This window comes from Cornus florida, unplaced genomic scaffold (genome assembly GCF_030987335.1).
Source record: "Cornus florida cultivar Cherokee Brave unplaced genomic scaffold, ASM3098733v1 CherokeeBrave_3.0.0_Hap2_Chr04, whole genome shotgun sequence".
Classification (NCBI taxonomy): Eukaryota; Viridiplantae; Streptophyta; class Magnoliopsida; order Cornales; family Cornaceae; genus Cornus; species Cornus florida.
In genome coordinates, this window is record NW_026775574.1 from 100,149,747 (window position 1) to 100,167,190 (window position 17,444).

General features: G+C 34.8%; 2 protein-coding genes across 5 annotated transcripts; both read right to left on the bottom strand.

Annotated features, from left to right (window-relative positions):
* Positions 1–260: 260 nt before the first annotated feature.
* Positions 261–5,266, bottom strand: LOC132304190 (uncharacterized). The gene is made up of 5 exons (XM_059801757.1): positions 4,718–5,266; positions 3,348–3,504; positions 2,255–2,305; positions 1,968–2,060; positions 261–702 (listed from the first exon to the last, which is right to left on the bottom strand). The coding sequence occupies exons 1-5, from the start codon at positions 4,873–4,875 to the stop codon at positions 625–627; spliced, it is 537 nt and encodes a 178-aa protein (XP_059657740.1). The 5' UTR covers positions 4,876–5,266; the 3' UTR covers positions 261–624.
* Positions 5,267–5,826: 560 nt separating this feature from the next.
* LOC132304193 (ATP-dependent DNA helicase Q-like 5) lies at positions 5,827–16,318 on the bottom strand. 4 transcript variants are annotated; one of them, XM_059801759.1, is made up of 21 exons: positions 14,875–16,255; positions 14,744–14,797; positions 13,682–13,794; positions 13,327–13,539; positions 13,135–13,213; positions 12,925–12,978; positions 12,730–12,804; positions 12,539–12,592; positions 12,102–12,146; positions 11,917–12,011; positions 11,700–11,829; positions 11,328–11,426; positions 10,903–10,958; positions 10,706–10,808; positions 9,596–9,724; positions 8,832–9,007; positions 8,427–8,451; positions 8,225–8,340; positions 7,236–7,382; positions 6,905–7,018; positions 5,827–6,405 (listed from the first exon to the last, which is right to left on the bottom strand). In XM_059801759.1, exons 1-19 carry the CDS (start codon positions 16,015–16,017, stop codon positions 7,295–7,297), a joined length of 2,847 nt encoding a protein of 948 aa, XP_059657742.1. In that variant the 5' UTR covers positions 16,018–16,255; the 3' UTR covers positions 5,827–6,405; positions 6,905–7,018; positions 7,236–7,294. The 4 variants fall into 4 exon arrangements, with proteins under 4 accessions (XP_059657742.1, XP_059657741.1, XP_059657744.1 ...); XM_059801758.1 differs by having other exon boundaries at positions 6,905–7,001; positions 14,875–16,253; XM_059801761.1 differs by lacking the exons at positions 5,827–6,405; positions 6,905–7,018; positions 7,236–7,382; ... (1 more) ...; positions 8,427–8,451; positions 8,832–9,007 and adding an exon at positions 9,936–9,975 and having other exon boundaries at positions 9,594–9,724; positions 14,875–16,318.
* Between the last annotated feature and the right edge of the window lie 1,126 nt (positions 16,319–17,444).

A 17,444-nucleotide genomic window follows, 5' to 3' on the forward strand; every position in this document is an offset into this window, starting at 1 on the left:
GTTTGGGCTTGCCTTACCCACCCAGCGTTCAGTTGAATGTAACTTTTGCTAACCCTTATCAAACAGACAAATTCTCTGATCTGCAAGTCTTCAAACCAAATCAAGCTCTAATCACTTGCTAAAAAACCCTAATTTCACAAAGCCAAAACATATAATTCTACACTCAAATCTTCAAACTAAATTAAAACCAGAATCAATAGAACCTATTCGCTTAATCTAAAACCCTAATTAGACTCAATCTAGGTCAACACTCCAAAGTCTTCAAAACAAAAGGACTTATGCACTGTTAAAAGCAGAATTTTCCCACTGTAATGTTTCATTACTGATATAGGTGGTATCAGACCACGCTACGTGCATGGGGATTTTTGCTACCGCTTGATCAAAATACAAATTTGATTGTATCAAACAATGAATCAATTAAAATGCACCTTTAGTGTACTGTTGTGCAAATGTAAAGATGGTTGTAGTTTACAGGTATATGCTAACTGGATTGGAGGCAACACCATCTTGATATTCGGGTTTGAACACTTTGGGTGACAAGAGTGTGAGTTGCACTCCTGACCCACAGCATTACCGGGAAGACTCATTGGCCACAGATTCTAACACGCGACATCAACCTGAACGTTAAGTTTGACTAAGAGGCCCAGCGATAAAATGTCCAATTGTTGCGGTGACAAATCCAAGCAATCCACCAGCAATAACCTGTAATGTGATGGGAGAACTCAGACGGGAAACAACATTCATTATATAAATAAAAATACAAGAAGAAATATTTCGAGATACATAATTGGCATTAAGGGAATTCCAACCGACAAGCTGTGAAACATTTTATTATCAGAGGTGAAATTGTGATCAAAGGGATATTAAAGCAAACTATAGGACTTAAAACCCTTAAACAATGACAAACAAGAATTAATCCTTGTTTAAATAAAAAATAAGCCATTAATGATACGATAACCAATTAATCAATGGAAGGGCAACCTGAGATGCTGTAATGTCAAGAATTTTTTATGGAGCTGAACCCAAGTATTGAGATACAAACCTTTTCTGAGTGTTATTTCAAGAAGTAACATTTTTCATTCTATTTAATCTTAATTTTGCTGCAGTATAGTATACTAAGTGCACTCTTAGTAACACACAGTAACACTTAATAGCTAAAACACACTTCCCGACAATCTATACAGCAATGTTGTGAGGTCAATTTTATCATACTCTCTTGTATCTAATAATTGTCATTTTTGTTTTCACTTTTCAGAGAACTGAAACATGCTTTAGAAAATAGTTCACCATGTACTAGGGGGTACTGAGCAATTACATATTCAAAAATGAGCATGGGCAAGAAGATATTGGCGTGGACGAGTAGTAGTACAAGAAAAGATAAAAAGAAACAAAAGCAGTATGAGACCTTGAGAAGGTAGAGGCACCAATTGACAAAATGAGGAGAAGTCATTGTAAGATGTTTCAATCATCTATAAAACCATCACAATATCAAGGAGGGATTATTTGATTCACTTTCGAGTCCTGCACTAGCAAATGGCCGATTTTTTGGGGGGCGGGGGGAATGCATGCATGAGAAAGAGTTATATTGAATTAAGTTTAAGGTAATTGATATTTTGTCAAAAAGAAGAAAAAAAAAGGAAAGAAAAGAAAAGAAAAAAAAAAAGTAGAGATAATTAGTAGTACTTTGACATTTTATTGTAATGTATCTTACTTCCATTAGACACTTGCTGACATTCAGTAAGACACAAGTTATTTCCTATTTTGTCAATTTTAAAGGATAAAGGGGAAAGTAAAGGAAACTAATGTACTATCATAGATTCATAGGAAATAGTGCAAACTGAACATCATCTTATAAATTTATTATGACAAATGAAAGATCAATTATAAGACCAACGGTTTCAATAACAAAAATATACAATGAAGGTTCATCAGTTTAACAGATAGTAATTTAATGCATTAAACCAAACCTGAGGAGGAGTGTGGCCAAGAAGTTCGCGTAATGGTCTGCTCTCAGCTAGAGGATGTTCAGCAGGAAGTTCAAATACAATTTGATTTAGAACCTACAAAAGTCCAGTTTAAAAACATAAAACTGATCAGTTGAAATCTATAGAAGATTTCCTGCAGCTATTTAGTATTAAAAGTTCACAACATGCATATGCATAAAAAGATTGTCAAGTTTCCATCTATACATGTGTTTTTAAATACACATACACAGAGAGAGAGAGAGAGAGAGAGAGGAGAATGAGCAGCAAACCTCTGCTTGGCGTCCAGCCTGCAATCTTACACCAAATGCATCATACATCACCTGCCACAAAATTCTTCATGTAAGAAATCTCAACTTGAGCATCTTCTCTCTTCTTCATTTGAAACAACAAACCACCCACATAAAGATGATACTGACAGATAAAACGATAACAAAATACCTATATCACCTTATTCAAAACTTTGAAGGTTGTGAAATGGCTGATTATAGAGAGAAAGAAGCAACACAACATCATATCAAATTCAGAGATGTCAACTCATGAAAAGTTAACCCGCATTCTCTCAAAAATTAAAGTTCATGAAATAATTATAATATCAAGCTGCGAATTGTTTTTATAGGTTAGGAAGGCATCATTAGAAACCATTAGCAAACTCCTGAGTTCAATGATCTATAGGGAGAAGTTGAAGAACATGCTGTCAATAGAAATAGACCCAGATGAATGAAGTGCAATGATTTACAGTATTGTGTGATTAGTATATGCCATAAAATTGAAGGGAAAAACATAAAAGACAGCTATAACGTCAACTGTCCTTTATCGCTGAGGATATTGGTTAATTAAGTAAGAAGCATCGGCACATAAATCTCTCTTCTTTCCCTTTTCCCCATCCTTTTTCTAATAAGTTTCTCTTCTTTTCAATTGTTTCATTGTTCAACTGCTTTACAGAGATTTTTTTTTTTTTTTTTTTTTTGAGGGGGGGTTATTTAACCTTTCAGCATAAAGGGAAATCAGCTCGACCAAGTCTTGTATAATACCTATTTTGCTATGTTCAACAAGGAAAGATAAATTAGGTAAATCATAAATCTACAATCAGAAAGGATAAAGCTAAACTCTATAATATGTGATCTGCTGAATTGCTATAATCAACATTAGACATCCTAATTGGTATCATATGACCAACTACAAAAAGAGGTCACATTATACAAAAAAAAAAAAATCACATAGAAAATAAAAAATAATATGATCTTTACAAATATACCTTTGAGGTGATGATATGACTAAATAAACTTCTTAAAATAAATATGTACTGAACTATATACAGCTTTCTAGAAGAACGTTGTAGCAAGATTAAGAGAAGAACCATACAACACATGCTAAGACCAATGCAACCGCAAACAGTGAACCTCCAAAGCCTTCTTGAAAACCAATGGCCACAGCTAGAGCAGTGACGGTTGCAGAATGAGATGATGGCATCCCACCTGATGCAACAAGTTTCTTGAGATCCCAATGCCCTTCCTTATACCTGCAAATCTATCAAAGCTTAAGATTCTTAATGAACTAATTAAAATGTCCAGCAAGACCATTCACAATTACAAGCATTCCAGGTGAAAATTAGCTAGAATTAAATCTACCAAGTTAAAGAAGGTGTTACACAAGCTTATTACATGAGTTAACACATAATGTTAATAATTATAGAACTTATCATATAGATTTTCCTTTGCAGAGATATTTTTCTGCATATCTTTCCAAAGAAACGTGTAGAATGTTGGGCAATAAAGAGGTTAGCTACATTTGCATTTCTATTTAGTGTTTCGTCAACTGGTTCTTCTTTTAGACCAATAATTTAGACATTTGAATATAGTACCATTAAGTAATAGTGGGTGAAAATTGGAAACACCTAAAGCTAAATCTGAAAGAAAAAAGAAGATGCAATGGAAAGAGTCCAAATGAAGAACGACAATCAAAAACCAAAAAAATAATCATGTGTTTAGGCTGAGAATTCATGTTTATATCAAGATCATGAAAAACTTCAAAAACCTCTAAGTTGACTTAACACAAACTTGCCGGAAAACTGTACAACTGTATGGTGATACAATTGTATTGACAAATGTTTCAGATATTCAGATCAAATTCGACTTAATTTATCATAGCCACAAAAAAAGAAGTTCAAAATGCATTCAGATCAAATTCGACCTAATTTATCATAGCCACAAAAAAGAAGTTCAAAATACACAACCATAGGCCGAAATTAACTAATGTATCAACATCTCATACATGGAATTAACTTGAACGGCTCAACAGCTAATTAGAAATATATAAATAAATAAAAAAAATTTTAAATAAAATAAAATAAAAAAAACCCAGAAACATGAAAAAAATCAACAAAATCACAGGTACATCATATTCAACAAGTCAAGCTCATTTTCTTTTGGACATAGAAGATAACAGAATCAGATCAAATTTTGAAGAATATTGAAATCAAACAGTTTTACATACAACTTCGTGCTCATTTTCATTGGAACATAGAATAGAACACAATCAAATCAAATTTCAAGAATATTGAAATCAAACAGTTTGACATACAACCGTACATATATACATGTAAGCATTCAAGAATTCAAGCTTGTTTTCACTGGAACACAGAACAGACCACAATTAGATCCAATTTCAATCAAACAAACAGTTTTACATACACCATATGGTATTATACATGTAACGTATAGAGAGGGGATTACCAGGAGGTGAAGACCTTGATGGATTGAGCGAGAGCGAAGGCAACGAGAGCTGAAAGGAGAGGATAATTGGTGAAAATCGAAGCCGATGAAGAGAGGGTAGATGTTGTTGTGGCTGTTTCCTGGATCGACGATCCAGATGAAGCCGCCAAGTCTTTCATCGTCTCTCTATCTTTCCCCTCTCTCTCTCTGAACCCTAAATTTACCAAATCCCTCTCTCTCCAAATATATATATATAAATAATTCTTGATTCTGATCACAGAAATTTTCACTTTATAGCACCTGATGGATTCAAGAAATGTAGAGAGAGAGGAGAAGACTGATTCAGTAGGTAATAATTGTGGAGCGTAAGAGGTGGTGAGTTTGATGATTCGTCGGAGAGTTGGAGAGAGAGTGAGTAGAGAGAGAAAATGGTTCTCTCTAAACTAACGGTCTTTGCTTGTGTATTTCTCTCTCTAGACGCGTATGGGGGAATTTTTGAGGACGTTCAACTGAATATGCTTCCATTGTTCAAATATTGTCTAGAATATACCCAAGTTAATTGGAATCCTCCTTTCATTATTCTTTTGGGTTTCTTGTTTTGGGTACCAACAACCAACCCATTCTATATTATTTTGTTTTTTCTTTTCCATTTTTGACACTATAAAAGTCTTTTCAAAACAAAATGAGAATGTTTTATTTAAAGAAAATTATTATTATTTATTTTTTTTTTTCCAAAGTTGAGGAAAAAAAAAGAAGGGGTTCTTAAACGAGAAATTATTATGTTATATAATACGTTAACCAATTCATTTTCAATAATCTTACAATGTAATTTTTAAAGAGTTCAAACAAGCAAATATCCAACATGAGTTCTTAAACGGTTATAATCTACTTGGAAGCAAAATAAAATTTGAAATAATTATATATTTGACACGCATTTTAAAAATTATGATCACGAAAAGTGTACAAGACAGATAATATCTACACAACGAAACAGGTCATGACAAATGACATCACAAATAATCCCTGTCCGAAAATGGAAAGAGTGAACTAGCTGACAAATGTGGCGCAAAGTTCCAAAAGGGGATGATTGTGACATCCCAAGTTACCTTTGGCACTAACAAAGAATCATAAAAGAATAACCCATGTGGAAACCTTGGATCTTAATTACTTCTAGTCTAATTTACACCATAAAAGATTTCTAAACAATTCTGGCACGCTTGACTTCCTTTTGCGTGCACAACACATTCAATAGTCTTCTCAAAAGCATAAACAAAATTTCCCAATTTACAAAGAATAATTTTTATGTTTGCGTACTCTCATTAAACAAAAACAAAAACTATTACAGGGGCATGAGCTCATGTCAAGAGCACCTTCATGATAAACTTCATCTGCCCATAATCCCATTTCCGCACTTCATCTTTTAAATAATATCAGTCACCTGAGTGGCAACCAATACAGCAACCAGCAAAGTTTTCATTATGGTATTTTTCTCATACCCGTTTTCTTCAAATTCCACTGGCAGCTGATGGTAACTTGAAAGGTTGATTCATTCCTGTGAGCCGGACACGTTTTCTTTATCAATATAACAGAGCTCGGCCAGTACTCGTCATACTGTGGAGTTGAACTGAATCACAGTTGATGATAGACCTCAACCTGGCATGGCCTTCGTACAAGCCGGTATGTGCATGTGCATCATGACATACTTTTTGCTGCAATACAGTTGTATAAATGTAAGAACCTGTACTTAACGCATGCCATTTCATCATGCATAGTTAACGTCAACTACTTTATGATAAAAACGCATTTTCCATTAGCATGCAGATGTGCACGGTGCACATGCACCACCCTGGAACATACATATTATATACTGCCAACTAATGCATTATGGTTGAGGAAGTAAGGAAAACCCCCAAAAAGCAGAAGTCTCGACTTAACTAAAATGATGCAGAACGGAGTTAGTCTCTAATCGAATCACTTCTGTCCATGGCTACCAACAATCTGAAAGCATATTTACTTCTGACAATGTTTCGGTGTGTAGTATTCATATGTTAAGTCTATGTAATATTTGCTCGTTACGGTATAATATGGAGGCCAGTTGGTGAATCCTGATTGTTTCTAGGCAGATATGAGATCAAATGTGGCAAGATTCAGGTTACAGGTTTTTTCATGAAGGGTGTAATCGACACTCAAGACTCGAGAGCAGCTTACCTGTCATAACTTAGCACCTGAAATGATGTTCCTTATAAAATCAACAACTGCACATTTTGGGTCAAAGATGCTATTTGCCAATTCTGAACCACGTAACCTGCAAATATAATGTATCTGATCAAATAAACAATAACGGGACAATTTTGGGTCAAAGATACTATTTGCCAATTTTAAATCACACAACCTGCAAACGTGAAGTAGTATTACTAGCAGTAATAGTAGTAGTGTTATAAAATAAGGAATGCCTTTCTCTCAATTCTTAAAAAAAAAAGTCTGAAGAATTAAGAATCAACCTTATTAGGTTAGTAGTAATTCCGACCATTTGTCATACCTTTAAATGGCTGTCCAAATTACTTGTAGCTGAGTGAATTATGCCACAAATGCAAACAGCTAGATAACATCCTTCCCGACAAAATTCATGAGCTCTACCTTTGCTGCTTCCATTACCACTTGGAAGTCTATCTGCATATATCTTCCCCTGCAATCAAGAACACCGAGCAAATCAACCAGATGCCTTACGATGGAAGAATTTCTACACTGTTAAATTTTTAGACTACTATGTATGAGATCTAATACTTAAAAAAGAGCTAGCCCAGGGCACGAGATTCCTGCCACTATGGGACCCGGGGAGGGTCAGATGTACAAAACCTTACCTTCGCATATGAATAGGTTATTTTTTGTTTTGAATCGGTGACCTTTAGGTCAAAATGGAGCAACCTTACCTGGCCAGTGTCATCCTTATGATGGTCACAATCCCACCTATACATAGATCTAATACATATAGGTGGGATTATGACCATCATAATGACGACATAAACTCAGACAATTACTGGGCAGCCATCACAGAACACGCGGAAATTATATAATTCCTGTTCAGCTCCACTGTTTCTCATCAAACCAGGAATAACAATCCATGGCTTTTGTAATTATGGGAACTAGTAAAGATTGAATATTCATTTGATTTCTTTGGATGGTTGATTCATTAATTAGTCTAAAAGAACTTCGAGGAGGAATCTGTAAAAAGACAGGTCCAACCTTACGCATAATGACAGAAGCAAGGCATCATTTCACCATAGCTTATCCACAGTGGTATTTAACTATTTATTAAGATCAGTGACATCACTTTTTCTTAATACATCAACAGTATCCTGAACTAAAAGAAAACGTATCATATGCAAATCAATCATTCTTCCAGGTTTTCAACTTGCACCACTCATCACTTTCATACCAAATGATGAATAAAGTTAAACCTTCACAATGACATAGACACGGTAATTAATGTCAGATATTTAAACATAAATAAAAATTTGTTCAGGATACCAGAAATGGGTCTTAGACCAAGTTGCAGAAGGATAGGCTGGGCTTGCGATGCCATGCATTACCCTTGCAACGGCTCTGGGGGTGAATTTAGCCTGCGAATTACTCTGCAGAAACACCTATTACACCAAAGAGAAGCAAACATTTCAACACCCCTAAGCTCTTTCCTTGATTAGAAAAACTGTGGATCTGCGGAAACCCTTACCTTTATATCTGCTCGCAAAAATGGGCTGCACACATATGATATTTCTATCAGTACTATGAAAAATAACATATGCTAGTAAGAAAAAAATATGTATGGCAAAATATATGGACGAGCTTTACCAAAATTTATACACGTGAACACTTATAGCTAAACCTGACAAACTTTGATATTTTATCCTATACGAAACTGCAAGGGATCGCCCATCACATAATAATAGGTTTCAGCATGATCATGCATCTCAGTAAATGTTGACAACACAGGAACTTTACTATGTAATTAAATTAGATAGTATCTATAAGTATTAATAAAATAAGGCATCCAAAATTGTGTAATGCTATGATGCGGTCAAGCTCCTTTTTGTTATCATTCCATGTACAATATATAAAGCACTAGAAACTTGTTAACCTGCTTTGAGCCATCTTATTAGGGACATCACCATCACAATCACCATCTCCACTGAAGTATTGCAAAATATTCCTCTGCAAGCATGACGTATGTTGGGCATCGTAGCAACCGTGCATCTTCTCACACACTTTTACCGCAAAAATTGCAGCATTAAACATTGCATCTATTTTTCGGACCTGCGTCAAAAAAAAAACACATTTCCTTTGTAAGAGAGAGAAACATATTATAAATTATAAGAGCCCAAAGACAAGGTTTCGCCTTTTAACACTCATGAAGACCAGAAATTTTTGTCAATGTGCCTGTGTGTATGGTTAGGCCCATTTATGCATCAGTCCATACTGTTTAACCTCTAGGACAAAGAAGACCGAAAGATGACTTTGCTGCTATGCACATATACCTTCACCTTTGACTTTATAGAAAACAAAACAAATGCTTTTTATTAACCAATAAATGGACCTTGGATGCTTGCTTTTGGACTGTTTTGTAGGATAAGGAGCTCCAAGAAATGTCATACAAAGCAGATTGATTTATATATAGGAAATGAATGAGAAATCATATGAACAGAAAAAAGCATGCAACATAGTTCAAAAGCCACCATATATTCATATCATTCAGTTGATAATTTCCCCCCATTCTTACAAGTTAGTCAAATGTCCACTGGATCCTATCACACACATACACACAGATATATGGGGTAACATTACATTTATTTACAAACTGAAATTGAGAGATAGCTTCAAATTAATACCATCCAAATTAATCACCTTACAACTTTCAACGTCTGATAACCACTTTGTAAGTTGTGTCGCAAGGGAACAAAAATCTTTTGGGAGATCCACAATTGTGTAGCAGTAGGCTGGATCCTTCATCTCATATGTTATTTCTCTCTTTAACTAAAATAAGGAAAAAGTTAGATAATTTCATGAAAATTAACTAGCAGTTTAGTGATAAGCATAAAATAAAAAATAAATATTTCTAAAGTCCAAACCGCAGATTATTAAAATTTATAAAATATGATATACTTAGAAATTTATTATTTTCAAAAAGTTTAACATTAAGTGATTGTTGCTAATAATTTCTGAAAATATGTTTTTTCTAAATTACTTAAGCTGCCACATTCTGGTCACTTTCCATTTCTTCAGCTCTGCAAAAATAAATTTAAGAAAAAGCAACATTAAAATACCCAGAGGAAAAAAAAAAAAAAATAGCAACATTAAAATGCTCCCCAAAATTAATCTTTCCTATATATTGCAAAACCAAGTAATACCGCCTTGCTGTTTTATCCTAAACTGATCATAGATATGTCTAATTTGTATTCATGGAAGTCAATAGAACAAATCATTTCAAGCCACAATATATTTTGATGCTCTAGAAGTGCGCACACAGCAAAATTTGCTATAGGTACACACAACTTCATGATAAATATACCAAGGCAGTATTGCAGAAGTTGAATATCATTGATTAGTCTTAGCATTTAAGAACCACTACTAAAAATTAATTAAATTATTCATGCTGATTCCTTCAAGATCTATTTTTTTAGTAAGGAACTCCTGCCTTCTAAATTCCATTAGAACTTAGTAACACAACTAAAAAAAAGTGGAAGCCATCTGAACTCCAAAGCAAGGGTGATTTTACTAAAAAGTATGCGACATCTTGTAGTTGTTTAGTCATAGAATGGGGAAATCTTATCAGGAAAAGATTTGTTCAAGTGAATTTCTTATAACTTTGACTTGATAGCACCAATAATTTTTGGTCTTTAATCAAACAAAGATACAATAATAAGTTGGAAAGGTGGAGACTGCAAGGAGTAAATTTTCGGGAAAAAGAACAAATATTAAAATCTTGTGCAACATAATTTTCATGCATATTCAAACCTTTAGATTCAACAATTGATTTGATATGTCAATAGCCGAAACACCAATACTATTTGCCACAGTGGGTATGTCAAACACATGTTGCCCATGCTTCATCTCAGACCTGCAAATTTCATGCACAACCTGTCCATTTTGAGTTTTACAAACTAAAAAGCATTTAATTGCTGCATGTGATAAGAAGTAAAGATGACACTCACTTCTTCAGAACTGCTGCAATCAAAGTATCTTTGGCAGCAAGCATTGCTGGAGGAGTCTGCAGTCATGCAAATTACACAATCTTCAAGCATCAATAAATGAATTTTTAAACATAATAAAAGACAGATTAAGTTCTAAGAAAGCTGTCTATAACCTTTAAACAGCAAAGTAACAATTACAGAATTTGAGGCTTAAGTTATTCGAGGCAGTATTATTCTGTTGGTAAACTCCATGACAGTAACATAAACAATAAGCAAAAATAAATCAGATTAAGTCCTTTATCATGTCTGCACCTTTATATGGAAAAGGAAAACAACTATAGAGGTTTGAATAGCCTTCCTGGCATATCCTCAAAGGCCATCAACAAATGTAAGAGAACTAATAAAGGTGTAAAATATTACAGATTCGCCAATAATTTATAACCCACCTGATGGAAATTTAAAGTGCATGTTACATTAATCTGTGGAAGCAAACGCAAATATTGTGTTTCTTGCAACTCCAAGTGTGTTAAAATGGTCAGCATCACCTGTCAGTCAAAACCAGCAATTAGAATCTTGGGAAATAAATACACCAGGGAAAATTCAATTTCTCCTTTTGCTTTTCTTATTCTTCCTCATAATCAGCCTAATAATCACACCACAAAGATATGAAAAGAATCAAGGACAATGTAATACAACATACAGTACTGAGTACCCCCAAAAATCACCATCGTTTTATAAATCAAGGTATATGTCAAATTGAGGATTTCAGAAATCAAGAGCAGTAAAGAATTGATTAAGGAATAGTATATGGAAAGCACCTCTTCTTTCATATCAAATTTACGAGACGCGGATTCTTTGACTAATGAACAAATTTTCCCAGGTGAACCCATTTCAGTACTGAAAACTTGACAGAGAAATCTGTTTACTGCATATTCATCCACCCCATCACTGAGAAAGACAACAGTATTAGTGAATTCCAGATCTTTTAAACCTATAAATTAGAACTTGATAGACATTGATATTACATTTAGTCACCTGTGCATAAGACTACGAAGCTTAAAATAAGTAACATCATCGAAAAGGAAATGGCAATAAGACAATCTCCCATCCCGTCCAGCACGTCCAATCTCCTGCAGAAAAGTATGATTCCTTTCCTTTAGAAAATCTTAATGTAAAGAATATCTTCTCAAACTACCAGTTTGTGAAGAACAAGTATACACCTGAACATACTCTTCCAAACTTTCTGGCAAGCTGTAATGGATAACCTGAAAAAAAAGTAATGAGGAAATTTCAGTATGAATTTTCACAAAATGATTTTGCATAAGATGCATATATATCATGGGACAAAGATATGTCGAGAACAACAATTAAATAATTTAATGTCTTATTGGGTTGATGTCACCATCAATTTAGTGTGCCCATGAATTTAAAGCAGTCCATAAGGAAGGCCAATCCATATCGGTTGGAAGCTCAGAGCCCAAAACCACCTGATTGCTATGATATCCCAACCTTACACTATATGAATTGATCTACTGTTGGTCCGCCAAACCGCATGGAACACACTAAACCTTGAGCAACAGTTCAAGTGAAAATGAAGCAGATAAGTACAAAAATCAGTAAATCACACTAGCATCAGAAGTATAGTATTTCTTCTTACAGCTCCTACATCCCTCTTATCAAGCCCCATGCCAAACGCCACCGTTGCAACAACCTTACAAAAAACAAAATGCAAGAAAATGCATCTGAGAAGCAAAAATTATTTTTCCCTTAAGAGATAATATATTTATGATAAAGAAAAACATGCATATACATTCAAGAAACCATATTGAACCAGAATAATTTCCTTACCACTCTTATCTTGTTGGAACAAAACAATTCCTGAGTGCGGCTCCGATCCTTTGCCGGTATACCACTGTGGTAACTCTAGAAAGCAATTAAAAAAAAAAAAAAATCCATTTTAGCATTAAGCACATATTTACTGTTGCTTGAAGCAAGAAATTGTGCATCATACAACTGAACTAAGAAAATAAACGAGACCCCCACCTTTGCTGAGATATTGTTATCACATAGATATTTGCTTATTGAGTCAGTTTCAGACTGCAAAATAAACATGAAAAAATTAAATGCTCATCAACATTGCAATGAAAATTAAATGTCAATCTGAATTAATTCCATTGTGTTACAGGATATCCTCAGTGAAACAATCTAGAGCATTGAAGAAACTATATATGCCAGGATATTATACATGCATACCTGGAATTTACAGTAAATAATAATGCTTTGAATGTCCACAAAGGGAGAAGATTTGAGCAACATCATCAGATCTTTCATTCTATTATAATAATCAACAGATTAAGAAATATTACCCATCATATGCAGTTAAACACCAACAAAAAATGCAAGGACGCAAGATAACAGTAGATGATAATATGTATTTGTACTTGCCTATTTTTACTCAAAGATACTGACAATCGTAAGTTGTCCCTCAATTGAGCTCTCTGGATGAGATTTATCAGTGGAATCTCTAGAGCACACATTACATCATTCAAAGTTTTGGTGGTCGCTGTTGCAGTCATTGCAAGAATGCATTGAACATTAAGCATATCATTAAGTAAAGATGCCCTGAGCCTCATATATGAAGGCCGAAAATTATGTGACCTGTCAAAATGTTCAAGATATGCATAAATGTGAAGACCAAAGAACAATGAGTTCAGCTAGAAGGAAATGCATCGAAAAATAGCTAATAAAAGGAAAAGGGTGATCAAATATAATGAGGAAAAGGATCGATGCAACTACTCACCACTCAGAAATACAGTGGGCTTCATCCACCACCACAAGTGATATAAGTGGAGTGGCAGAAAATATAGATATAAATTCGGCATTTAAGAACCTTTCTGGTGAAACAAACAAGACCTGAAATATAACCCATGTATCCTTAGCTTCCATGAAAGACAACACTTCTGAATCAAATATCACTTATTAACGACGAACAACTCTATAAGCTTAAGATGAAGAGAGATGGGTATCGTGTTATTTCTTTTGTCTTTTCTTCTCTTTTTCTTTCTTTCGGGACGAAGATGGTGGTGCCGGGCCTCTAGAGCACCCCATAATCCACCATTTGGCACATGCAGTCCCCTATCCCACATGCACCAGGTAAATACCTGGAAATTCCCTAAGGGGCCTCTCAAGGAAGCCATCCATGTGAATATATTGTGTAACTTAACAAGACCTTTTGAGTCTATTATCATGTTTGTTTGTAACCATCTACTCCAAAAGCTTACCCTAATATAACATATTTACCTTGACCATCCGTGTGGCCTCTCTTGGGTAGGTCATACGCTACTCATCCTCACCCTCAAATGTCGTGTTTCAAATACTTAATTTAATACTGATGTTATTTTTAATAAGATTTTTTATTTGAACTTACTCCCTCACCCGGATGAGTGCAAGTGTGCAACATATTATTTATTTCAATACTCCCTCTCGTATCTGATCCTCTTGATAGGCCATCCATGAAAACATATTTTATGCAATAATAAGGTCCTTATACCATGTTAGCAACCAAATATTCCAACAGGCTGAACTAATGGAGAGAGGTGCAACATGTTTTAATACTCCCCCTCAACTGTGTGGTGTTACATATATATTTTAGTCCTAATGTGTTTTTTATATTATTATTATTCTAATGTGTTTTATTAAGAAGGTTGCATATATATTAACAATCATGTACTCCAAAAACTTTAGTTGATACTTGATAGATATCAAAGTAATATACTATTTTGATAGTGTGCTCTTGCACAAACACATAAAAGGAGAAACAAATGAAGGAGCAACGATAAAATGTGAAGTTTAGTAAATTCACCTTAATAACTCCTTCTTGTAGCCGCCTCAGGGTTTCAGAAAATTCTTCAGGTGACTATGACAATAAGAAATGTCAAACAGGTACCAAGCATACAGCCAATACATATACATATATATATAGAGAGAGATCACCTGAGTGCTGCAGAGAAGACCACCCTGGATCATTGGTGGTAGGTGTTTTAGCTGATCAATCATCAAAGCCACTAATGGACTCACAACCAGTGTAATCCCCGGTAAAACCATCGCAGATAACTGATAACACAGGGACTTTCCCGCCCCGGTTGGCAAAACCAGCATGGTCGATTTCCCAGCAAGCACCATCTTGATTGCCTCCAATTGCCCATCCCTGAACGAATCATAACCATGTGTAAGCTTCAACAGCTTCAGCAAATTCTCATCGGACGCCTCTTTTCGAACCTCCGAAACTGCCTCTTCAATCAACTCACAACCAGAACCCAACCCACCTCTCTCTTTCACGTCCTGCCTCTGTGCACATTCGGAAACCAAACCATCTTCATCAGACAACACATCCATTTCCGCTTCGCCTTTGCCCTCGCCTTTCAATTTTCCCTTACTTCTCCTCCTGAAAGGCCTTCGACCACTAGATGAACTGTAATTCTTGTTTCTGCCTTTGTATTTGAACTTGCTTCCATGGCCATTGATGTTTAGCTTCACAAAGTTCCCTTCGCTAACAAATTTCCGCTTTACAGCAGGCACACTTATATTGACATTCCCACTTATCGAATTAGGGTGTCTCTTTAGGGTTTTAGCTGAATTCCCAAAATTACTAGCTTCACCTCCGATTACCTCAGTTTTGGGTTGTGTATAATCAGTTTCTGTAGATTCAAAGTTCAGATAAGGCCTCTGCGACTTTGAAAAAGACAATTTCGGTAAGAATAAGTGACAAGCACGAAAATTGTTCGTGCTGTGATTATCAAAAGCTGTGTGATTTGGATCTGAATGAAGGCGAATCGGAAATGGTAAATCGGAGAGGGTAGGTAAAGGATTAGGATTAGGATTAGGATTAGGATTAGGGTTAGGGTTAGGTTTAGGTGAGGGGTCTTGTGGAAGAGGTTTGGGTTTAGATTTTGCTGGTGGTTTTGCTCGATTTGTGAATCGTATTGGTTTCGGAGCTGCTTTAACCTTAGTTCTGGTTTTGGTGGAAGAGAGAAGAATTGGTGGCAGAGTCGGCGGCGGCGGAGGCGGAGGTGGTTGGAGATCTCGCGGCGGTGTTGCAGATATGTGAGAGCCGTCGGAGTCGGAATCGGAATCCATGAGCTAATGCTTTGCGGAAATGTATGCAGAATTGTGACAGAAAAATCTGTGTGTTTTGCATATCTTTGCGTTGTGAAACTGTGCATAATAATAATACCCGAGGTTAAAATTTTGTTTTCCTCATTTTTCCCGCCCTTTTCCCTTGGAGGGAAATGTGAGTGAGAATTTTGGATTAATGTCGCCGGAATTTCTATGCACCGACAGGCTTTGGCAATCGACTCAAAAACTTAAATTTGTAGGTAGAGTTACAAGTCAAACGTGATAGAATACAATTCATGCTCAATCTAGTGTATAAATTGTTTAATCTTAACCGAAATTTTGAATTATCGTATAACTTGTGCATTCTTTCTCATTTTTTTTATGCGTTGAAATGCACAAAATCTAATGTAAATATTAAAAGATGAATAACAATTTCTTAAAGATTATATAAGGATATTTAAAATAAAATTAAAATTCAGCTAGGAGTTATTGGCACCTTAACCTAGTTCTGAGAATTTTTTATTTTTTTTTATTTTTTTTTATTTTTAAGGCCAACTCTAACTAATTGTAAAAATATTTCATGTCGGTCAAATTTGGCCTTTATTATTAAGTGGCAAAATCTATGGGTCCTTTTAAGTTCAAAGCACTCCCATAACAATAACACCTAATATTATTTTAGTTAAACTCGCAAACGCTCTCATTAGAAATGAATGACCCTGCATACCTTCCTTTCTAATGGCAGGATAACTCAATAACGACTTGGACCTACACACCACCTAGGGCCACTTTGGTGTCTTTTTAAGTTCAAGGCACTCCCATAACAATAACACCTAATATTCTTTTACTTAAACTCGCAAACGCTTTCATTAGAAATGAATGACCCTGCATACCTTCCTTTCTAATGGCAGGATAACTTAATAACGACTTGGACCTACACACCACCTAGGTCGCTTTGGTGTGAGGCCAATTAAGAACAACCCTATTTTGATGGCATGTGTAATGGTGCTATCAAATCAAAACACATGTTATATTGACCTTTCTAATTATCTTTTCTTACATAATGGGTATAATTAAATATTTTATTTGCATATGTTCAAACCATATTATCCAATTTTCTTTCAAATTATGCTATTTCAAATATCTATTGTATTTTAGGAAAAAAATAAATATCTCTCGTATATAATCATTTTTTATTTTACCCATTCTGAGACATCTACCTCAATATTTCGTCACACTCAATGTATGTTATTTTCAAGCGTCTAACATTTTGAGATAGAGGTGTTTTATTATGAGTAATGGATCATAAATAAATAATAATTTTTTTTTTTTTTTTTTTTTTTTACTTATTTCTCAAATTTCATTACATCCTCAATTGCACTCCCTCCATTTAAAAAAAATTGGGGCATTTGGAGAATCCAACTTTTTATGGTAAGTTTTAATATTTATTT

Coding starts and splice junctions, on each gene's coding strand:
- LOC132304190 (XM_059801757.1), bottom strand. CDS start 4,875: ATGAAAGACTTGGCGGCTTCATCTGGATCGTCGATCCAGGAAACAGCC. Junction 2,306..3,347: donor CATTGGTCTTAGCATGTGTT/GTATGGTTCTTC, acceptor ATTTTGTGGCAG/GTGATGTATGATGCATTTGG. Junction 2,061..2,254: donor AGGCTGGACGCCAAGCAGAG/GTTTGCTGCTCA, acceptor GGACTTTTGTAG/GTTCTAAATCAAATTGTATT.
- LOC132304193 (XM_059801759.1), bottom strand. CDS start 16,017: ATGGATTCCGATTCCGACTCCGACGGCTCTCACATATCTGCAACACCG. Junction 12,805..12,924: donor ATAACAATATCTCAGCAAAG/GTGGGGGTCTCG, acceptor ATTGCTTTCTAG/AGTTACCACAGTGGTATACC. Junction 10,809..10,902: donor ATTGCAGCAGTTCTGAAGAA/GTGAGTGTCATC, acceptor TGAAATTTGCAG/GTCTGAGATGAAGCATGGGC.